General features: G+C 57.6%; 1 protein-coding gene across 1 annotated transcript in view; it reads left to right on the plus strand.

Annotated features, from left to right (window-relative positions):
• TMEM266 (transmembrane protein 266) overlaps positions 1-17,620 on the plus strand; it is a 44,526-nt gene that overhangs the window by 7,023 nt on the left and 19,883 nt on the right. The window contains 3 exon segments of the mRNA XM_019751196.2: positions 1,158-1,346; positions 12,289-12,443; positions 15,050-15,123. Of these exon segments, the coding sequence (XP_019606755.2) occupies positions 1,158-1,346; positions 12,289-12,443; positions 15,050-15,123 (418 nt within the window).

Genomic DNA, 17,620 nt, shown 5'->3' on the forward strand with positions numbered 1-17,620 from the left:
CCGCTGGAGAGACTGAGGCTGAGAGGAGCCCCGCGGAGTTGGCATTAGAGTTGGCACCAGGGCCCCAAACTCTTTCTGGCCGCCCCCTCAGTGTTGATAGTGGCCTGTCAGTTCCCTCAGAGATTTCATTCTGACCCCTCTGCACTCAAACCAGTTTTCTGTCTCATCCTCATTATTTGGCTGGCGGGACAAGATGCAGCCCCTCTGAAGCTACTGGGCGCAATAGGGTCAAGGGTGTGTTGGAGGGACGGCAGATGGCGCCCCAAGAAGTTGAGCCAAGTGACCCCCACACGGCTGCTGGGGGTGTTCGGGTAGGACAGTTCTTAGTTGTCCCCACTCCTACTTAGGTCAGTGGTGAGCCCTTTGGTCATTGTGGCAAACACAGATGCCACCACAAGTTGCCAGATACCCCGGTGGGCTGCGAGGTGGTACTGCCCCTGTCCAGGTGCCTTGCCACGCCAGTGGACTTGTGGGTGATTGGGGGTCCTTGCGTGAGCCTAACCGTAACACGGGAGGAGACCCACCACGCAGACATTTGATGAAGTGACCCCATTTCGCACTCAACCTTCAAAGTGATGCTGTCACAGGAACAGTTCCGGTCGGGAGAGCTGGTCCCCAGGGACAGCGGCCCCTTCTGTCCTCACGGCCCCAAGGCCGCTGGGGTCTCCCCAGGTCTCTTGGTTGGCTCCAAACCACTGTCAGTACATCCAGTTGTGAACAAAAACCTGCTGTCTGTTGTGCTACAGATGTTAGAAACATCCTAAGGAAGCTTCACAAAGAAACGCAGGAGACAATTTATAGAAACAGCGACTCCAGTGCGCAGTCCAGTGACCCAGAATCACGAGCCTAAACCCATTCTTGCTGGTGGGCTGAGTTTCCATGTGGGTCTTTGCCTCCCACTGATGAAGGCCCTGCCCTGAGCCTCCTATTTTCAGATCTGAGCAGCTCTTCTTCCCATTTCCCACTTTTCCTAACCGGGGAAGAGATGGGGCGTTAGGGCCTCCGTCTGGACCCTGGGGTGGCCGACAGGGAGCATGGCGGCCCCCCAACTTGCCAGCAGCACAGCCGATTCCAGCGCGTTTTCCCTCCTTCCCGGGGAAGGGAGACTGTGCTTTGCCGGTGAGGGATGACTCCTCTGTTGCCTCCTCCCCGCGCAGGCCGGCCACGGAAGGAGGAATTTCCGAAGTTGAGGTCATCTCGCAACAAGTAGACGAGGAAACCAAGAGCATTGCTGCCGGGCAGCTGGTGAACTTGGCCTATCGGGACTTGCCCCTGGCCGCGGGCGACCTCTCCACGGCCGGCTCACAGCTCCTGTCCAATCTGGATGAGGATTACCAAAGAGAAGGGTAGGTGCCGGGGCCGCCGTTGCCCGCCTAACTCCCCGGTTTCCATGGGTCCCTCCGGCGAGGCACAGAGGTTAGAGGTGCTGGGTAAGAAGAGACCAGACGTTCACATCAGGCCTCCAAGGCCCATTTCTCCTCAGAAAACGGCTTTGGGCACAGAAATTACCTGTCACTGCTAGACAGCCTTTTCTATGAGGCATTTGCTTAGAACTCAAGAGAGTCATACAATTTGTTTAATGACGGCCGTGCTCCATCTGTGTGGCCCATCCAAGGCCTGTGTGCACCCTGGGAGTCAGGACACCCACAGGGGTCCGGGACCTGCCCAAGGTCACAGAGCCATGAGGGGGACACTCGGACTGCACTGCCCTCTGTCAGCTGGCTCTCAGGGAGGAGGCCAGAAAAAAGTGTGTGTGTGGTGACGTGCGAGTCTGTGTGGGGCCTCAGCAGCACTGGGCTGGGAGCTCGGACATGTGACGTGCTGGTCCCTGATTCAGAGGCGTGCCCCCACCTGCTGTTTAGCTTGTCGGTCAGATTGGATGCCTTCTTTCTCATTCGCCTGCTGTGTCTTACAGACCTTTCTGAAGCGAGGGTAGGGTGTCAGAGCCGGATGGCAGGGGAGCTACCCCCGCTCGACACCCTCCTTTTACACGGGGCGAGGGCGGGTGGAGCTGACAACCAGAAAAGGCAGGAGCAGTCCTAGGGTCCCACAGCAGGTCAGCCGTTCCCTACCCTGTCGCTCTTAGATACAGAAATGTAAACATTGGCCAGGAGCTTTGGAGCCCCTTCTGGGCCAGTCTTCTTTCTCAGGTGATGTAAATATTTTGGAACATGCTGGCTGCTTTGAATATGAAAACCATGGGTTGCCAGGTTATTTTAGAAGCCACCGAGAAGCCTGGGATTGGGTTAAGTTTTCAGAGCTTGGATCCCCTATGCTTGTTTCCCATGGGGGCTCCCTCTTTCCTGAGAGAAATTACGTGACAGTTGTGAAATCATACATCTTTTGCATAAGCTTCACCCCAGTGGCTTCCTCTGAAAATAGAATTTTCTCCAAGTGTTTTGCGCAGAGTCAGCGGGACATAGGGAAGAAAGGACAGGCAAGCTGGTGGGGAACAGGCTAAGGGGCACCTGGCGGTGGCAGGCTGTCCAGAGCACAGTCAGCCCCAGGGCCTCTGTAGGTGTGAAGGGGGCTGGGTCCTTGAGGCCCCTGAGCCAGGGCCAGCCACGCGCGGGCGTGCAGTCGTGCGGCCCTACTCTTGGCTGGACGCTCTGCTGCTGCCGCCTTGAAATTCTGAGTGGGTTTTGCATAAGCAGCGCCTTTCCCCAGGCTCTGCAAACCCGCAGCGGGATGGTCCTTGCCTGCACCCCGTCACCGTGTCACTGCACTCTGGTGGCCCAACGCGGTACTGGAGCCTGGTAATGCCCCCACGTGGACTCGTTTCTGAGGCTGAACCAGTGGGGCCCGTCTTCAGATTTCTAGTTGGAGGCAGAGGCGGGGAGGAGAAGTGGCAAAGCCCCCAAGGGTGCTGTTTGGGGCATAAGGCACCGTGGTGTCACCCCGGCCTGAGCCACAGGCCCCGCCCCATCGTTGCCTGTGCTTCCAAATTGGGCCTCTGCCAGGATTCTGCCTTCAGGGAGAACACAAATGAGGTGCGAGGCAGAGAGGCTCCTGGTCCGCTGTGAGCATCCAGGCGTGCCCTAGAGAGCGGCTCCTGCTGGGGTACAGGAAGGGCTTTGTCACCGGAGCTCTGGGGAGCTCACTTGGCAGCCAGAGGGCTTCCTGGAGGAAGGAAGAGCAGGCCCGGGCCGGAAGCCAGGGAAAAAGGAAGCAAAACAAGCACACTATGAGGGGGAAAAAGCCTCTCCTCACAAGGCTTCTTGGCTCTTGGGACATTTCCTGGGGTTTCCCCCAAATTTCCCCCCTGGCCTTGTCCAAGCCATGCAGAACGACAGCCTTTACAGTTCCCGTAAGGTCTCTGAAAAGCTCGGTGTAAGTCATGTCCAATCCACCTTTTCCTATTACGGGAAGTATTTCTTACGGGCAGGAATATCTTCTGCAGGAAATGAAGAGCCCTGGGACCCAGCCGCCCACCGTTCACTACTGTTGAACTAAGGATATTTCAGTGTTTTCAAGTTCTCAGAATCTGAGAGTGTTAGAGCTGGCAAAGACCGCAGAACAAAGCGTCTATTCTCAACATTCTAAGAGGACAGCAGAGTCCAGAGGGAGGAAGGGGCTTGCCCAAGGCCACACAGTCACAGTGACACGCAAAGCCCCTCTCCTGGCTCCTGATCCGGGCCAGCGCTGCTGGCTTCCACTTGTCACTGGTCTCTTCCCAACAACACACACGTGGCACACGTGACGCCCCTGATAGGCCACACTGTCCAATGCCTTTCGCTGTTTGGTGTTAAGTCCATTTCCACCTTTGTCCATGAGCCTGTGAAAAAGGCCCAGTCGCTGTAACGTGAGGGACCCCAGGCGTGGGTGAGGAGCCCCACCTTGGCCAATCCCCTTGCTGTTCCCTTGTCCTTCTGACGGACCTGCCTACGGACCACAGACCACAGAGTCTGCCGTCGGCTTCTATGCCAGGCTGCTCGGGGCTCAGGAATGAAAAGCAGACAGCGGGCAGCTTGGTGCTGATCTTTGTTCGGAGGCTGTTGATGAAAGACCAGAGACGGGGTGTGTGGCTGAAACAGCAGAAAGGTGTTTTCTCCCAGTTCTGGGGGTAGAAAGTCAGGGTCAAGGTGACAAGGGTTGGTGTCCGGTGAGAGCGCTGTCCTTGGGTTGCAGACGGCTGCCTTCGGGCTCTGTCCCCATGTGGCTTTGCCTCCTGAGCCACGCCTCTGCCTCCTCTTATGGGGCACTGGTCCTGTCATGGGGACCCCGCCCTGGCCTCCTCTAAACCTACTGCCTCCCAGAGGCCACACCCCCCAAGTCCATCACACAGAGGCATTAGGGCTTCAGCATATGGACTGGGGGCGGGGGGGCCCAAACATTCAGTCCATAGCAGCACCTCCCACTTCAGGGTGTCCACTGTCACCTCGCTTCTCAGTTATGCCTCATGGTCCTCTGTGGTCCTGATGCCCAGGGGACTGTTCCAGGTCAGGTCCACTGTCCTCAAGCCCCTGTTGCCCTCGGTAGCTGACCTTCTCCTTCCGAGAAAGTAGAGACAGTCATGGATGGACTGCACTCCCCTCCATCCTCTCTTCTAGGGCTTCCCCACTTCCTGAGCTCTGACTCCCCTCCCCACCCACCTCCTGCTGAACTTAGCTCATCAGGTACAGCCTCACCTGTGTCCTTCCTCACCCGCAGCTTTCATCCTCTCTGGTCTGCGCGTCCTCATCCCTCCTGGCTGTCACCATCTGCTCTGCCTCTGCGTGAAAGTCTCATCTGCTCCTTTTGGGGTGTCATTTCCCAAAACACACTGCTGTTACCCAGTGGGCCGAGATAGGGTGGATATTAGGCATTGTTACCCACAATGCACCGCTGCCCCTCAGAAGCCAAGTCTCCATTCATAGCCTTGGATCCAGAATTAGCTCTTTCATCCGCCTTTTGACTGTTGTTCAGTTTGGGGAAGATCTAGAATGTCTCCCTTCTCAGCCTGTTTCGTCAGTAACTCTGTCGACGTGATGCTTTCGCTCTGATGTAGTCTGACTAGTGCCCACTGTCCCAGCTTGTGTTTCCGTGTCACCAGAGCCCCTTCTGCCAGGTCCTCAGTCTTCGGCATTGCACATCACCCCCATTCAGCAGTGGGAAAGTGAGGCACAGAACTGCTTCTCAGTGACCCAGCTGTCCGCCTTTGGGAGAGGGACACTGGGTTTGCGGGAGACTAACGCACGGCAGACTCGAAGGGCTACCTTCTCTTAGCAGCCACAGTGCGTTGCAGGCATGCTGGGTTTGCAGCGTCTGCGCTCAACAAGAGACCAGTAAAGGGACAATGCAGGAGGGCCCCCGGAGCCCCACGGCCCGTAGGAGAGATGGGGTGACAGCAGCAGTGTTGAGCCAGGCAGTCCAAGGCAGGGTCGGCACCCCCTTTTACAGAGGCAACTCTGTGCCATAGAGAGAGTGTTCCCCATCTCTTAGGTGACAAGAGGGTGAAGAGGGGGTCGTGGGAGAGTCGGTGGGATAGTCTGTGTCAAAAATATAAAAGTTAAGGAAGGAAGGAAAGCTAGTCAGCCTTTCGTGGTTATTTGTATTGTAGGGCTCTGAGCTGTCTAACCCGACAGGTCAGAGCCAGACCCCCAGAAGGAGAAGCCTCGAGGAAGGGTGAGCAGACAGAAAGGGCTGTTCACACTTGGGGATGATTCCAGGAGCACATTGCTGCCTTCACAGTCAGAGGGAGATGAGGAGGCACAGGGACGAGTACGCATGTCAGGCTAGAAAAAGGTCCAACATAGCAACAGCTTTAAATAAAGACTAAGGTAATTTTAGATACACCAGCAAACAAAGGCAGGAGGCAGAGAGGAGGGGAGGGAAGGAACCTACTAAGCCGGAGCACAAAATGCCCTTCCCTCTCCCTGTATTGTATCGCTCAGAGCCACTTCCAGAAAGTCTCTGTTCCCAGCCCAGCCAGGCTTTGGCCTCACCTCCGTGCACCCGTAGCCCTGGCCTGCCTCTGTCAGCGCATTTGTGACGCTGGGCTCTGGTCTGTTCTCACATGTCTCCCATGCTGGATGCAGGCTCCCTCAGGGCAGGGCTCAGCTCCTGTAGCTGGGACAGAGGGGCTGGTGAGGAATGACGTGAATGGATGAGTGTGGGGACAGAGCCCCAGAAAGTAGTTTACAGGCTCTCAGCCTCGCGTGGGAGGGTGCTGGCTCGGGTGGTGGATGGCCGTCGGCTGTGGCTGATTGGCCGTCGGCTGTGGCTGGTTAGCCGATTGGCCACTGGTATAACTGCTGCGGCTACGGAGGAGAGCCGAAGATTGCCGAGGAGCCGAGCAGAGCCGAGGAGAGGCGAGGAGAGCGGAAGAGAGGAGAGGAACAGAGTCGAGGAGAGTGGAGGAGAGTCGTCGGTCGGTTGGCGGAAAGGCTGACGGCAGGTCGCGCGTCCGGTGGGCCCAGCCTCCAGTGAGACCATAGTGGTATGACTCCCCTACCTATGGCTCCGTGGGTGTTCCTTTTTGGCCTCACCATATCCTGCGTTCTTGTGTGGGGAGCGGGAGCAGAGACCCCGCAGGCCGTTCCGCACGACACATGGCGCAGTGAGCAGGGTCTCCCGCACAACAATGAGTGAGTGGGTGGGCGAGGCCATGTTACGATAAAGGTTAGAAGAAAAGGGAAGCCAGTTCCACTTGGGGAGAGCTGGGGGTGGGGGACTGGCCCCCAGGACCTATGTGGGGTCAAGGAAGAGCCACAGGGAGGGACCAGGCCCCTCATGCCCCAGAACTCCAGGCCGCAGTGGTGGCCGGCCCAGAACCCCCCCAAAGCCCCCCTAAAAGAAAGAAAGCCAGTCTGCCTCAGAACATGCCAACCTCAGTACGGTTGTAGCATCTTGTTAGAAGAAGGAAAAGCTTTTCGGGGTTCAAGGTTAAAAGGTAGGTTCAGTCCTGCCGTGTCCTTGCAGGGGCAAAGTCTGCAAATCCATGTGTGAAGTGTTTGTGTCATTTTTCCCCCAAGGAGAAAAGAGTTAATGAGCTTTATTACTCCATTTTCTTGATGCCAATGAGAGTTGTCTGTAATGAAGCACCTTTTTCCTCTGGCGTACCAGCTGTCCTCGGACCCAGGCTGACTCTGTGACCACACTCTACAATAGGCTCTGGCTTCTAGGAGGGTTCTTGGTGCCCCAAACAGGGAATAAAGGTTTGATTCAGATCAAAAAACTTATCTGGCAAGGACAGGCTAGCCTCTTTCCCACAGTCCAGAACCGCAAGATTTTTCATTAAGAAGGCAGGGAATTCACAGATACGTTATTTCTCGGCAAAGGAAACTCTGGTCCCCACCTCGTCCCAGGTGCACATGTGCTGCAAGGGTGACCACTAGGTGGCGGCAGAGCGCCTGTGACCACCTGGGTGGGGTGCTGAGCGCTGCCAGCAGGGGGGGGGGACACCGTTTAATCCCAAGGCCAGGCCCCCCAAGGAAAGTGAGCTGAATTTATGGGGCCTGGGGGTCCCCAGTCATCGCGTATTCCTGGGTCTGTGTGTGCTGCCGTGGCTCTTCTTGGAATTGGGTACAAGAACAAAGGGGATGCTTGACAGTGCGTTTCCTGTTGTTCTGGTTCTCCCCCAAGAGTGAGAAAGAAGCCCCACCCTCTGTGGGTGCTGGTTCGTGGTCCTCACCAGGGATATTTCTCTGTGGAGAAGTCCTGCACACGTGAGCTCATTTCCCTCTCCTGCTTTTTTTCACCCTCTCTGTGTTTTGCTTTTCAAGAGTGAGTTAGGGCCAGCAGCTCCCGGCACAGTCAGAGTTCACTGAGCAGGCTGCAGGCCCGGGGACGGTGAGGCCCTGCCACCCCGCTGCTCAGCACCCCGCAACGCGCCTGGCACTTGGGTGCGGGCGGAGCGGGTGTGGAGACGGCCGATGTTCAGGCCCCTTTCCTGCCTGCCGCCCTGTGCCTGAGCCTCACAGGAGATGAGTGTGGCAGCCGCGCGTGGGGCAGCCTGTGCTGGGGCCTTCACCCACGCTGTTTTCTATCATGTAGAGCAGCGACCCTGCAGAGGCCCCCGACACTCCCGTCGGGGACTAGGAGACAGGCTCAGACTTCAGTCAGTGCTCGGCTAAGACCAGTTGTGACCAAAACCCAACAGACAAAAGAGTCTGGCTTCTCCTCACTGTTTGTCAGCAGAGAACAAAGTTGAAGGAACTGTCTTTTAAAACTACACGGGTTAACGTTTGTAAAGTGCTCGGAGCAGCTCCTGGTTCACAGTGAGCGCCTTCTAAGTGTTTAAGTCAGGAAAATCAAAGCCCAGGTCGGTGCCCGAGGTTGGATTTGAGACGGCTCATGGCTTTCTTTGACAATATTTTAATCATCTGGCGTGAACACAGTAAAGGAAGTGAGGTGGGGCCCAGGACCGGCTGCTGACAGCTGGCATCCAGGCCACATGACACCTCAGGAGTTCAGCACCCAGGGCGAGGACCGGCTGCACACCCAGTGCCAGGGTGGGAACCTGGGGGCCAGGGGTCCTCGATGACGCATCAGTGAGGTTCAGGAGTCCAGACACGTCCTGCAACGTTACGTACAGAGTGGTGGCTTTGTGCCCTTTCAGGCAGAGGGCTGGAGTGTTCTCTGGAGGACACCTCTGCAACCCAGGGAGCCTCGGGGCCAGCAGTGCCGCCCACGGTCAGCTCCGGGCAGGCGGGCCATCCCGTGCTCTGGCCTTGCATCCCACGCGCTGCCAGATGGCTTCTGACTCACTCTAGGCCCCGCCGTCCGCTCCTTCCTTTGGGGGCTTTGGGGGCTTGAACATCTCAGTGCAGGCCTGGCAGGGCCCCCGCTGGGGACACCATGACTCCACTGCCTGTGAGCACCTTTTGGGACACCTCCAGGGTCTCCGCAGTCCCCACGCTCGAGACCCCGGCCCCTCCCCACAGGTGGCAGCCTGCCCACATAATGCATTGCTGGGTGTGGGGGACGCTGCCTGACGGCACAGCCTCCCGAGCCGCCTCCTTCAGGCCACTCCCATCGGAAATTTGCCAAAGATTGTTTCACATTCTAGGAGTACTCTCTCAAGCTTTGATCAAGACACCTAAGAAGAAAGCAGAAGCCGTCAAGGCACCCAGCCTCCCTCCCCACCCAGGACTTTTCTGCGGCCTCAGGCATGACTAGTGGAACCGCGAGGTAGATCACTGCCTACCTGCTGGGAGCTGCCATCTGCTTGTTGGATTTGGGCCTTTGGCAGCCCAGGTGGCCTCCTGGGGCGGCTCCTCCTGCCACACACAGATATGCACTTGGGAGACACCTGCCCTCTGCTGGCGGAGCCAGGGATAGCACCACCCCCAGGGCTTGGATGGTCTGGATGAAGAGACCTTCTCTGATTCCAGAGCCGTGCGGCTTTCCCTTGGGCCCATGAAGCCCCTTCAGTCATTATTTAACCACGCAGGGATATTGTGAAACTGGACGCATTCTGTTTTTCAGCTAAAACAGTCTCCTAGGAATGTCTGAGTCATTTGAATTTCAGAGAACATTTTGCTAGCAGCCTAGGATTTACAAACACCAGGCCCACCAAAAAATCTGCTTCTTCTGTCCTGGAGCCTTGGGCCACGGTCCTGCTTCAAGTTGCGGGGCCCCTGGCTGCATTCTCAGATCATGGGTAAGGAAACCCTCGACACCTAAACACACGGGCTGTTCAACATCGTACCGTCCCCGGCAAACGGCCTGCACAGATGCGTCTTTTATTTATAACTGCAAATATGCTTGGCTCAAATTTCTGGTGACAATGAAATGGCATCAGTTTTAGGGGCCACAGACAATTGGACTGGGTTTTAGAACGGATGTGGAATCGGAGCTGGGTCTCCTTTGTGACCTGGCCGTGACAGGGAGAAGGTGGCAGGACCTGGGCTGGAACCCCAGGTGAGAAGTGAGAAGGATTAAAATAGGGCCCAGCAGAGGGCAGCAGGAATGTCACCTCGTGGGGGAAGAAGGAGGGGGAGTAGGTGAGACAGCTGAATGCATCAGGGGAGGAGGTCAGCTGAGTGCTGACAGCCTAAGGGATCTTACAGTTCCAAGGGTCCTTCATGCACAAAGCAGCGCAGCTGACAGCACCTGTGGGCAGCAGCCTCTGGCTTCCCTGGGCTCCGTCCAGGGGGCGCCTGGCTGTCCCTCTGAGCTCCAGGTGGAGGCTGCTCACCGCCCCTCCTGGACACATCCAACCCCGCCTTCTTGTGGACGCTCATTCCCGGACACTGCCTCTCGCCCTGTGTCCCCCGGTTCTTCTGCTTCCTGACCAATTTGCAGCCTCCTCTAGATCCCCCTTCTGTGCGTTTAGGGTTGCCAGGTTTAGCAAATAAGAATACAGGACGCGTAGTTAAATTTGAATTTTGGACAAACAATGAATACATTTTTTAGTGTAAGTATGTCCTATATAATGTTTGGGACATACTTATGCTAGAATATTGGTCAGTTTATCTGAGATTGAACTGGATGCCAGTGTTTTATCCGGCAGCCTGCTGAGCTCTGCGTGGTGTCAGTTTGGGGTTTACCCTGCAGCCTCTTGCTTGCAGGTTGGCCCACATGAGCCTGTGAGACAGTAGAGAGGTGATTGTGCAACAGACTTGGAAACTCACCACAGTGAGCCATGAAGGCATTCGTCAAGGGCCTTTGCACCCTGGACCCCACTCTGCTCTGTCCCCCTATTTCCTGCTTGTCCTTCATGAGGACCCTTTCTTCTTCCGGCCTGGCTGGTCTCCTTGTCCTGGGTCCCTGCTGTCAGGCCATGCAGGGCTCACATCAGCCCCCTCCCTCCTCACCCAAGTGCCTTCCTCTTTTTCCATCACCTGCGAAATCCGTCCTGGGACCAGCTTCCAGAGGCTGGGGCTGAACCCCAGTCTTTGCGTTCCCTCAGAACCGACGACAGTGCCTCTCATTCCTAGAGATCTTAGGAAACATCCAGAAAGACTTGACTTAAGGCCGTTTCCTGCCAGGTTGCTTGAAGCGCCGTGACCTTTATCCCACCTTCCAATAGCTGGGGGCTCCTTCAAGATTCGCTGGCTGGATTGTGAGGAAGAAATCTCCTTGAAGCACTCACTTTATTCCTCGGGGAGAAGGGAGCATTTCACACAGCAGAGCCCCCTCCCAGTGATGCCCTTGGGATTTTGGGGGGTGGGCACTAGCCTCCAGCAGTGCTCCCTGTGGACGGGAAGGACGGGTTGCCCAGTGTTTGCGCCGTTGACAATTTTAGCAGCAGCAGCAGTTCATGTCAGCTAGAGGGTGCTTTAGAGGTCACAGCCATTCTCGCCTTTAACCTTCAGTAGCCATAGGGGTTAGAAGGTTCTACAAAAGGGAAGCCTGAGGCCCAGAGCACTGACGTCCTGGGAGCTGCAGGCAGAGCCAGACACGTGGCCTCCCTGACTAGTGCTCTGTCTGCTCCTCCAGGACATCTGACTCCTCAGCGAGCCAGTCAGCTCTGACCTCAGCACCCCAGGCTCCTTACAGGCACCCCTTTTCCCAGGATCTTGTGTTCTAAAGGGAGTGGGTCGAATGCCCTAGGAGACCCACCCAGCTGTGAGGTTCTGTACCTCCTCCCCACTTCCAAAGCTCCTCAGCAGAGAGTTTGTCCTTGTAACCTCATCTCTACCTGTGAGGATTCAAGGTCATCTAGTCAGGGTTCCCAAAAGATGGTCCATGGCTCACTAGTCCCGCCAGGTGCTGTGTGCCGTGGTCTAGCGAGTTTGGGCAACACGGATGCCAAACCCCTTTTGGAGCACGATGGTGCAGAATAGCGTGTTAAGGGCACAGAAAGGTCCCACAGAGAAAGTTATTCACATACTTTTGTTTGCCCCAATTTTGCAAACCTTACCCAACCATGGAAACCTTTTATCAGCATTCTGGGAAACGAGCATTTCGTACCAGTGACTGAGAAACAGGGGTCTATTTCAGATCTTTCTTGTGTAGCTGAACACACTGAAAACTCCTTCCTTCCTTCCTTGCGCATCGATCAGAGGTTAGCGGGGTGTCCTCAGCGCAGAGCCTGTGAGCTTGTGAGGCTGTGCCCGTTTTCACGGCCCACTCACCATGCAGCCAGGCTCCCCACTATGCTTTACAAGGAACCCGCAAGATGTGGCCTTCACATCCTCTCTAAATGAGACTGAGGCACAGGGAGGGGTGGCATGTCGCCAGGTCAGCCTTCATACTGAGTCCAGCTCTTCACGAGCTGTGCTTCTCTTTGTGACTGTGCCCTGCGGACTCTTGCACAGGACATTTCACGGGGAAGCGTCGGGTGGGAGGCGTGCCGTGGGTTGGAGCAGGGCCGAGGCGGGATGGCCCTTCTCAGCGTCCTCTCCACTCTTGTCCCCACAGGTCCACCTGGCTGAAGCCGTGCTGTGGGAAGAGAGCGGCCGTGTGGCAGGTATTTTTGCTCAGTGCCAGTCTCAACAGTTTCCTGGTAGCCTGTGTAATATTGGTGGTGATTCTCCTGACTCTGGAACTTCTAATAGATATAAAGCTTCTCCAGTGTGAGTAGCAAGAGAGACCCATATGCAAATACATATGATGTTAGTATTCAGTGCGCATCCACCAGGGGTCCCCAACCAGCAGTGGCATCTGCCCCTGGCCCCGCCGGCCCCACCGCCCACGGGGTCACCTCCAGGGAGGACATCTGGCGGCTTCTCTCTCTGTCACCCTAGCATCAGTTTGCCGCTCTGTGCCCAATGTGGCCACGTCTGTGCCCCCAGCATTCCACGATCCAAACCTGATAAAATCAGAAATATCGGGGACCTGTGTATGCACTTTTCATTGTTGCCATTGGAATTTTCCAGGTTGGAATTTCTGTACCTTAAAGTTTCCGTTTTTCACCTTGTCATAACTAATGACAGACACGGTGACAATGAAATTCCTTGTTCTTGTGTCCAGGGGACATGGTCGGTGTCACTCACGTAGAAGGTGCCAGTTCAGAAAGCACTTTCCCGTACATCTGACCCTTGCAGCACCCCTGTGGGACAGGCAAGTCTGATGTCACCCCAGTTTTTAGACAAGGGACTTGGGAGGAGTTAGCAGCTCCCTGAGGTGAGAGGGGCAGGAGTGGGACGAACAGCCGCCAGGCCCGCAGGCGTTCATCATGGCAGCCAGTGGCTTGTCTGTGCCTCTGTCCGTCTGTCCGTCGTGGTGCCATGCCTGTCAGCGGAGGGCCCACTGCCCCCACCCTTGCACTGCACCCTGTTTGGTGCAGTGGGGGGAAGGTTAAGACTTGGCTTTGGGTGAGTGAGTGGTTCTGTACAGCCCCTGGTTCCCACATTTCCCCAACACGGAAGGTGGATTGTTCAAGTGCAGAACAGAGAGAGGAAAGTGTTGGTCCTCCCACCAGGGGTTTCCTCCTGCCGTTGGCCACCCGAGGACCGTAGGTCTAGCCCCCGAAGCCGTCAGTTGTCTTGGACCTGTTTTCTCAAGTGTCCCCAGTCCCTTTACTGCAGCCTCTGTATTCAGGGTTCCTCCTGTGTCCCACCAGCCTTCCTGACTCTAAGAGGATGACAGGAGTGCAGGGTAGCTTTTGTCTGGTCAGCCTCGCTGGTTCTGTGCAGCTGGTGGCTCCTCAGTTCCAGTGAAAGGATCTTTAGGCATAAAGTGAGCAGCAGTGGTTTTGCGCTCAGCCTGACTCCCCTTAAACTGAGCTGTGTACTTTCCCTCCCACACCCCACGCCTGCTGTTCACGAGGCCTGACCGTAGGTGTCCTTGTTTCCCTGTGGTGGGCTGTGCTCAGCGCTCGGGCTGTGGCAGGCGTTGAACAGGCCTGAGAACCCAGCCAACACTGGAATTTTCTCTAAAATTAAGTATCCAGGAGATGGATTTTAGTGGGAGATCCAATAGCAGCTCATAAAAGGCATCTTAAATTTCATAAAATGCACAGTCACAGATTTATTGCTCTTCTAAAGCAAACCGTAAAAAAGGCACAGGAATTCACTTGAGAAATTACGGGGAGAGTTTATGTTTTCAGACTCACCTGGAGGTCCTTTCAGAGTCACACAGGACTCGGCCTCGGTTCCCACTAGCATTCATGTGTGCAGAACGGAAAGTATCACGGTGTCTCCTGGCTCATCTTTTAAGGGTCAGATTGGCCCCAATGCCAGGGGACCCGTAGTTCTCCCCTCCCCACGCTCCAGGACCTGGTTTCTGCCACCGCCAGGCTTCCCCGATCAGAGCTCTGGGGGAGGCGGTGCAGCTGGACGAGCCCCCTGACGGCCCTGGGCATTTTCCTTTGGCCCCCAGGGGACTCTGAGCAGTGCTGACACGGCTGGGCTGGAGCGAGGCAGGGCAGCGTGTTCTCAGCAGCACGCCTGCGCCGCGTTTGGCCCCACCGCCCCAGATACCCTGCCAGTATCCCCTCAGGTTGTCTTCCAGGGAATTCCCTGCCACCCACTCTCCATCCAAGCCCGCCTGCCCTGTCCTGGGCCCCAGCACCCTGCTTTGGGCCGCCAGCTTCTACACTGTGTCATCCTCGCGTGGGAGGCCAGCTGTGGCTTCCGGAGCTAGTGCCTTCACTCTGAGGAGGAGGGCGGGCGGGGCTGTCAGTGCCGCCCTCCCCACCGACGCTGTGGTCTCTGGGAGGCCGTGGGGCAGACCCCAGCCGCTTGCGATCTCCCTCCAGACGCCTCTCTGGCCCTCTCTCAGCCACTCTCTGAAACACCTGCCCGACACGGCCAGCTCCGCACTCACTGTTCAGTATAAAAAGTCAGTAAGCTCCTCGCTCCCACCGGCCTCTCGGGGGGAGAGTTGTGGTGGGGTCCCCAGTAGCCCATCTTGACCTGACACGCAGCTTTTGGACCCACCCAGGTCCAAAAGCCACGCTGTCTATCTAGGCCCCTCTGGAGATCCCTTTTCAGGGAGGACAGAGCCCATCGAGGCTTAAGAGCTGAGCTGGACTCAGAGAGGAGTTGGAGGGAAGCCTGGCGTCCCCGGCCCACCTCCATCGCAGACACCCCTGAAAGGTGCCCTTGGTATTCTCTGGCCCGATGTCACCCAGATCAAAGGTTCACGTAAACATCCGGGTCCCAGAGGCTGGGTAGCCCCTGTACTGAAGCACCTGAGTCCCTGCTGCTAAGTGGGCCCTGTTACTGTGTCGTTGCAGTTTCCAGTGCATTCCAGTTTGCTGGTGTGATTCATTGGGTCAGTCTGGTCATTCTCTCCGTGTTCTTCTCAGAGGTAGGTAAAGGCTGGCCTGCGACCCTCTCTTCAGGGCAGCCCCTGTCCTGGGGACACCAAGCTTTATCCTTTAACATTCACGAGTGTCAGGCCCTCTGGGCCCCCTCCAGGCTACAGAGAGTGGGACGCAGTACAGGAGACTGGGGTCCAGTACACACAGTGAGGGACATCCTTTCAGGGAGGCCAGGCCCCAGCAGGTGACCCCTGAGCTGAATCCCAGAGAGTGAGCAGGTGTGGTCCAGGGTGGGGTGGGCCCTGGCCTGTGAGGGTGAGACTGAGTAGGACGTCATTGGGAACAGCGTGTGGTTCATGTGGCCAGTGCGGAGCAGGGGGAGACGGAGCGTGGCGGTGGGGAGAGCAGTGCGGACACACACACACACACACACACACACACACACAGCTCACAGACTCACGCATGCACAGCTCACACGCACACAGGTGACATCTGCAATCCCGGGTGTGCGTGGAGCGTGTGGGCCTGGCAGCAGTCGTGCAGCACAGGGTGTTGTCCTGCAGCCCGTGGAGTGGGCAGGCGACAGGCAAGCTGAGCTCAGACTGGGGGGCAGGTTGGGGGTGTCCCAAGCAGCTTGTGGGCGGCATAGCTCCGGAGGCGCCTCAGCCTCCCACAGAGCCTCCCCCAGCCTGCGGCCCTTTGAGGGGCTTGCCCTCCCCAGCCCCTCGTCTGCCTCACTGCAGTCCCCTCCCACCAGTGTGTGGGCTGCAGCCACATGTCCCCTTGACGCAAACCTTGGAAAGTGTGCCATGTATCTGTGGCTGCCAACAAAAATGTTTCATCAGTTGCTGAGGTTCTTCCCGCAGTCCCTCGGCTTTGGTTTTATTGGTTTTGCAGTATCAGCCAGTGTTAATTTGGCATTCCCTTCCTGTCACTGCTGGAGACAAGCCACCTGAAACAGACAAGCCCCTGAGCAGAGGAACGTCAGCCTCAGACCCCCACCCCCCGCTTCCATGCGCACCCAGCCGGGGAGGGCTGGGGCTTCCACGGGCTCAGCAGGGAGAGCTGGAGGGCTGGGAGAATGGCTGCACCCCTGACCTTGGACCTTGTCGGAGACAGTGAAGCAGTAACAGAGGGGTGATGGGGTCATGGGAGCCCTGCCTGAGCCGAGGGGCTGGTATGCAGGGACCTCCTGAGGAGGCAGGCCAGCTTCCACAGCGCTCGGGTGTCCAGGACCTGGGACTAGAGCGGTCTCATTGAGCCTCCCCCCACCCCCACCCCCAGGGTTGGGGATGTGTGAGGACTCCTCTGGTGAGAAGGCCCAGGCATGAGTGCCTCAAGGCTTCTGTCAACACCAGCTATCAGGGCCACCTCCTCCCCGGTGCCTGGTTTCGAGGGAGCCTGGCCGCGGCATTACCTGTGCCGTGTGCCCAGCACAGACCGTTGCCAAACCCCCCTGAGCCCGGGCCTTGTCCTACAGCAGCAGCCACCCTGACGTGCTGGATCGGTGAGGGCCCCTCTCCTGCCGCCGCCTCCTCCCAGGGGTCCCTGGTGAGCTCAGTCGTCAGACACAGGCGGGAGGTGGCTCTGCGTCCCCTCGATGCCTGAGCAGGTGTCACGACAGGGAGCCAGTTTGGTCACTGAGTTGCTGCATGGCCTTGGGCGAGTCATTGCCCATCCCTGTGCCGTGGCTTGCCCAGCTTCACAGGAGGGAATTGGGCCTGTCCTGGGGGCCGCCTTGGTGACAGTGAATGGCTGTGAGTTACTGTGAGTCCGGGGAAGGTGACCGGGGTCGTGCAGGACCACCTGTAATGTCCTCGGGCTGAGGAAACCCTCCGGGAGGCAGCGGCATTGGAGTGAGTTGCTGAGGTTAGGGTTAGTTACTTGTGCCCGCTTTTGTGAGGTCGCAGTGTGCACGGTGCCGGGCGTTAGGGGCGAAGGGGACTCAGTGTCTCCTGAGCTGTATGGGGGCCGGGCAGGTAATCACCACAAGGTACGGTGAAGTGCCGTGGAGGGTGGCGCTGTCCCAGGGGAGAGGCCCTGCGGCCGGGGAGTGTGGCCGAGCTCCCTGGAGGTGACATTGGAGCCAGGGCAGGAGGACAGGAAGGCCTTCAGCAGGTGGGGGCGGGGGGTGCCCTGCTGGGCAGCGCACAGGCCAAGCTGCGGCGACAAGGAAAGCACCACACAGCACAGGCAGCGTTCAGGTCTGGTGGGTACGCAGGTGACCCCGGCCTGGTGGCCTGGCCTGGCGGGGACCCAGCATGCTGCCATCGTGCTGCCCAGCCCCCCGACTTAGGAGCAGCTCAGCACCACAGCTGTGCACCCACAGCCTAGGGTTTGGGGAGAGGAAAGGAGGAGCAGCTGTGCTGCAGCTCACGAGTCCTCGGCCAGCGGCCAGCGGCCAGCGCATGGCCCCTGCTGGACGCAGGGAAGGCGGCGACGCGGCGTGTCTGGCTGGGTGGCCGTGCCACAGCCCAGCAACTGTATGAGAAGGGAAGAGAGATGGGAGAGGGGTCACGGACAGGCTGTCACATGCAGTGTCAA

This window comes from Rhinolophus sinicus, linkage group LG13, assembly GCF_036562045.2.
Source record: "Rhinolophus sinicus isolate RSC01 linkage group LG13, ASM3656204v1, whole genome shotgun sequence".
Lineage (NCBI taxonomy): Eukaryota > Metazoa > Chordata > Mammalia > Chiroptera > Rhinolophidae > Rhinolophus > Rhinolophus sinicus.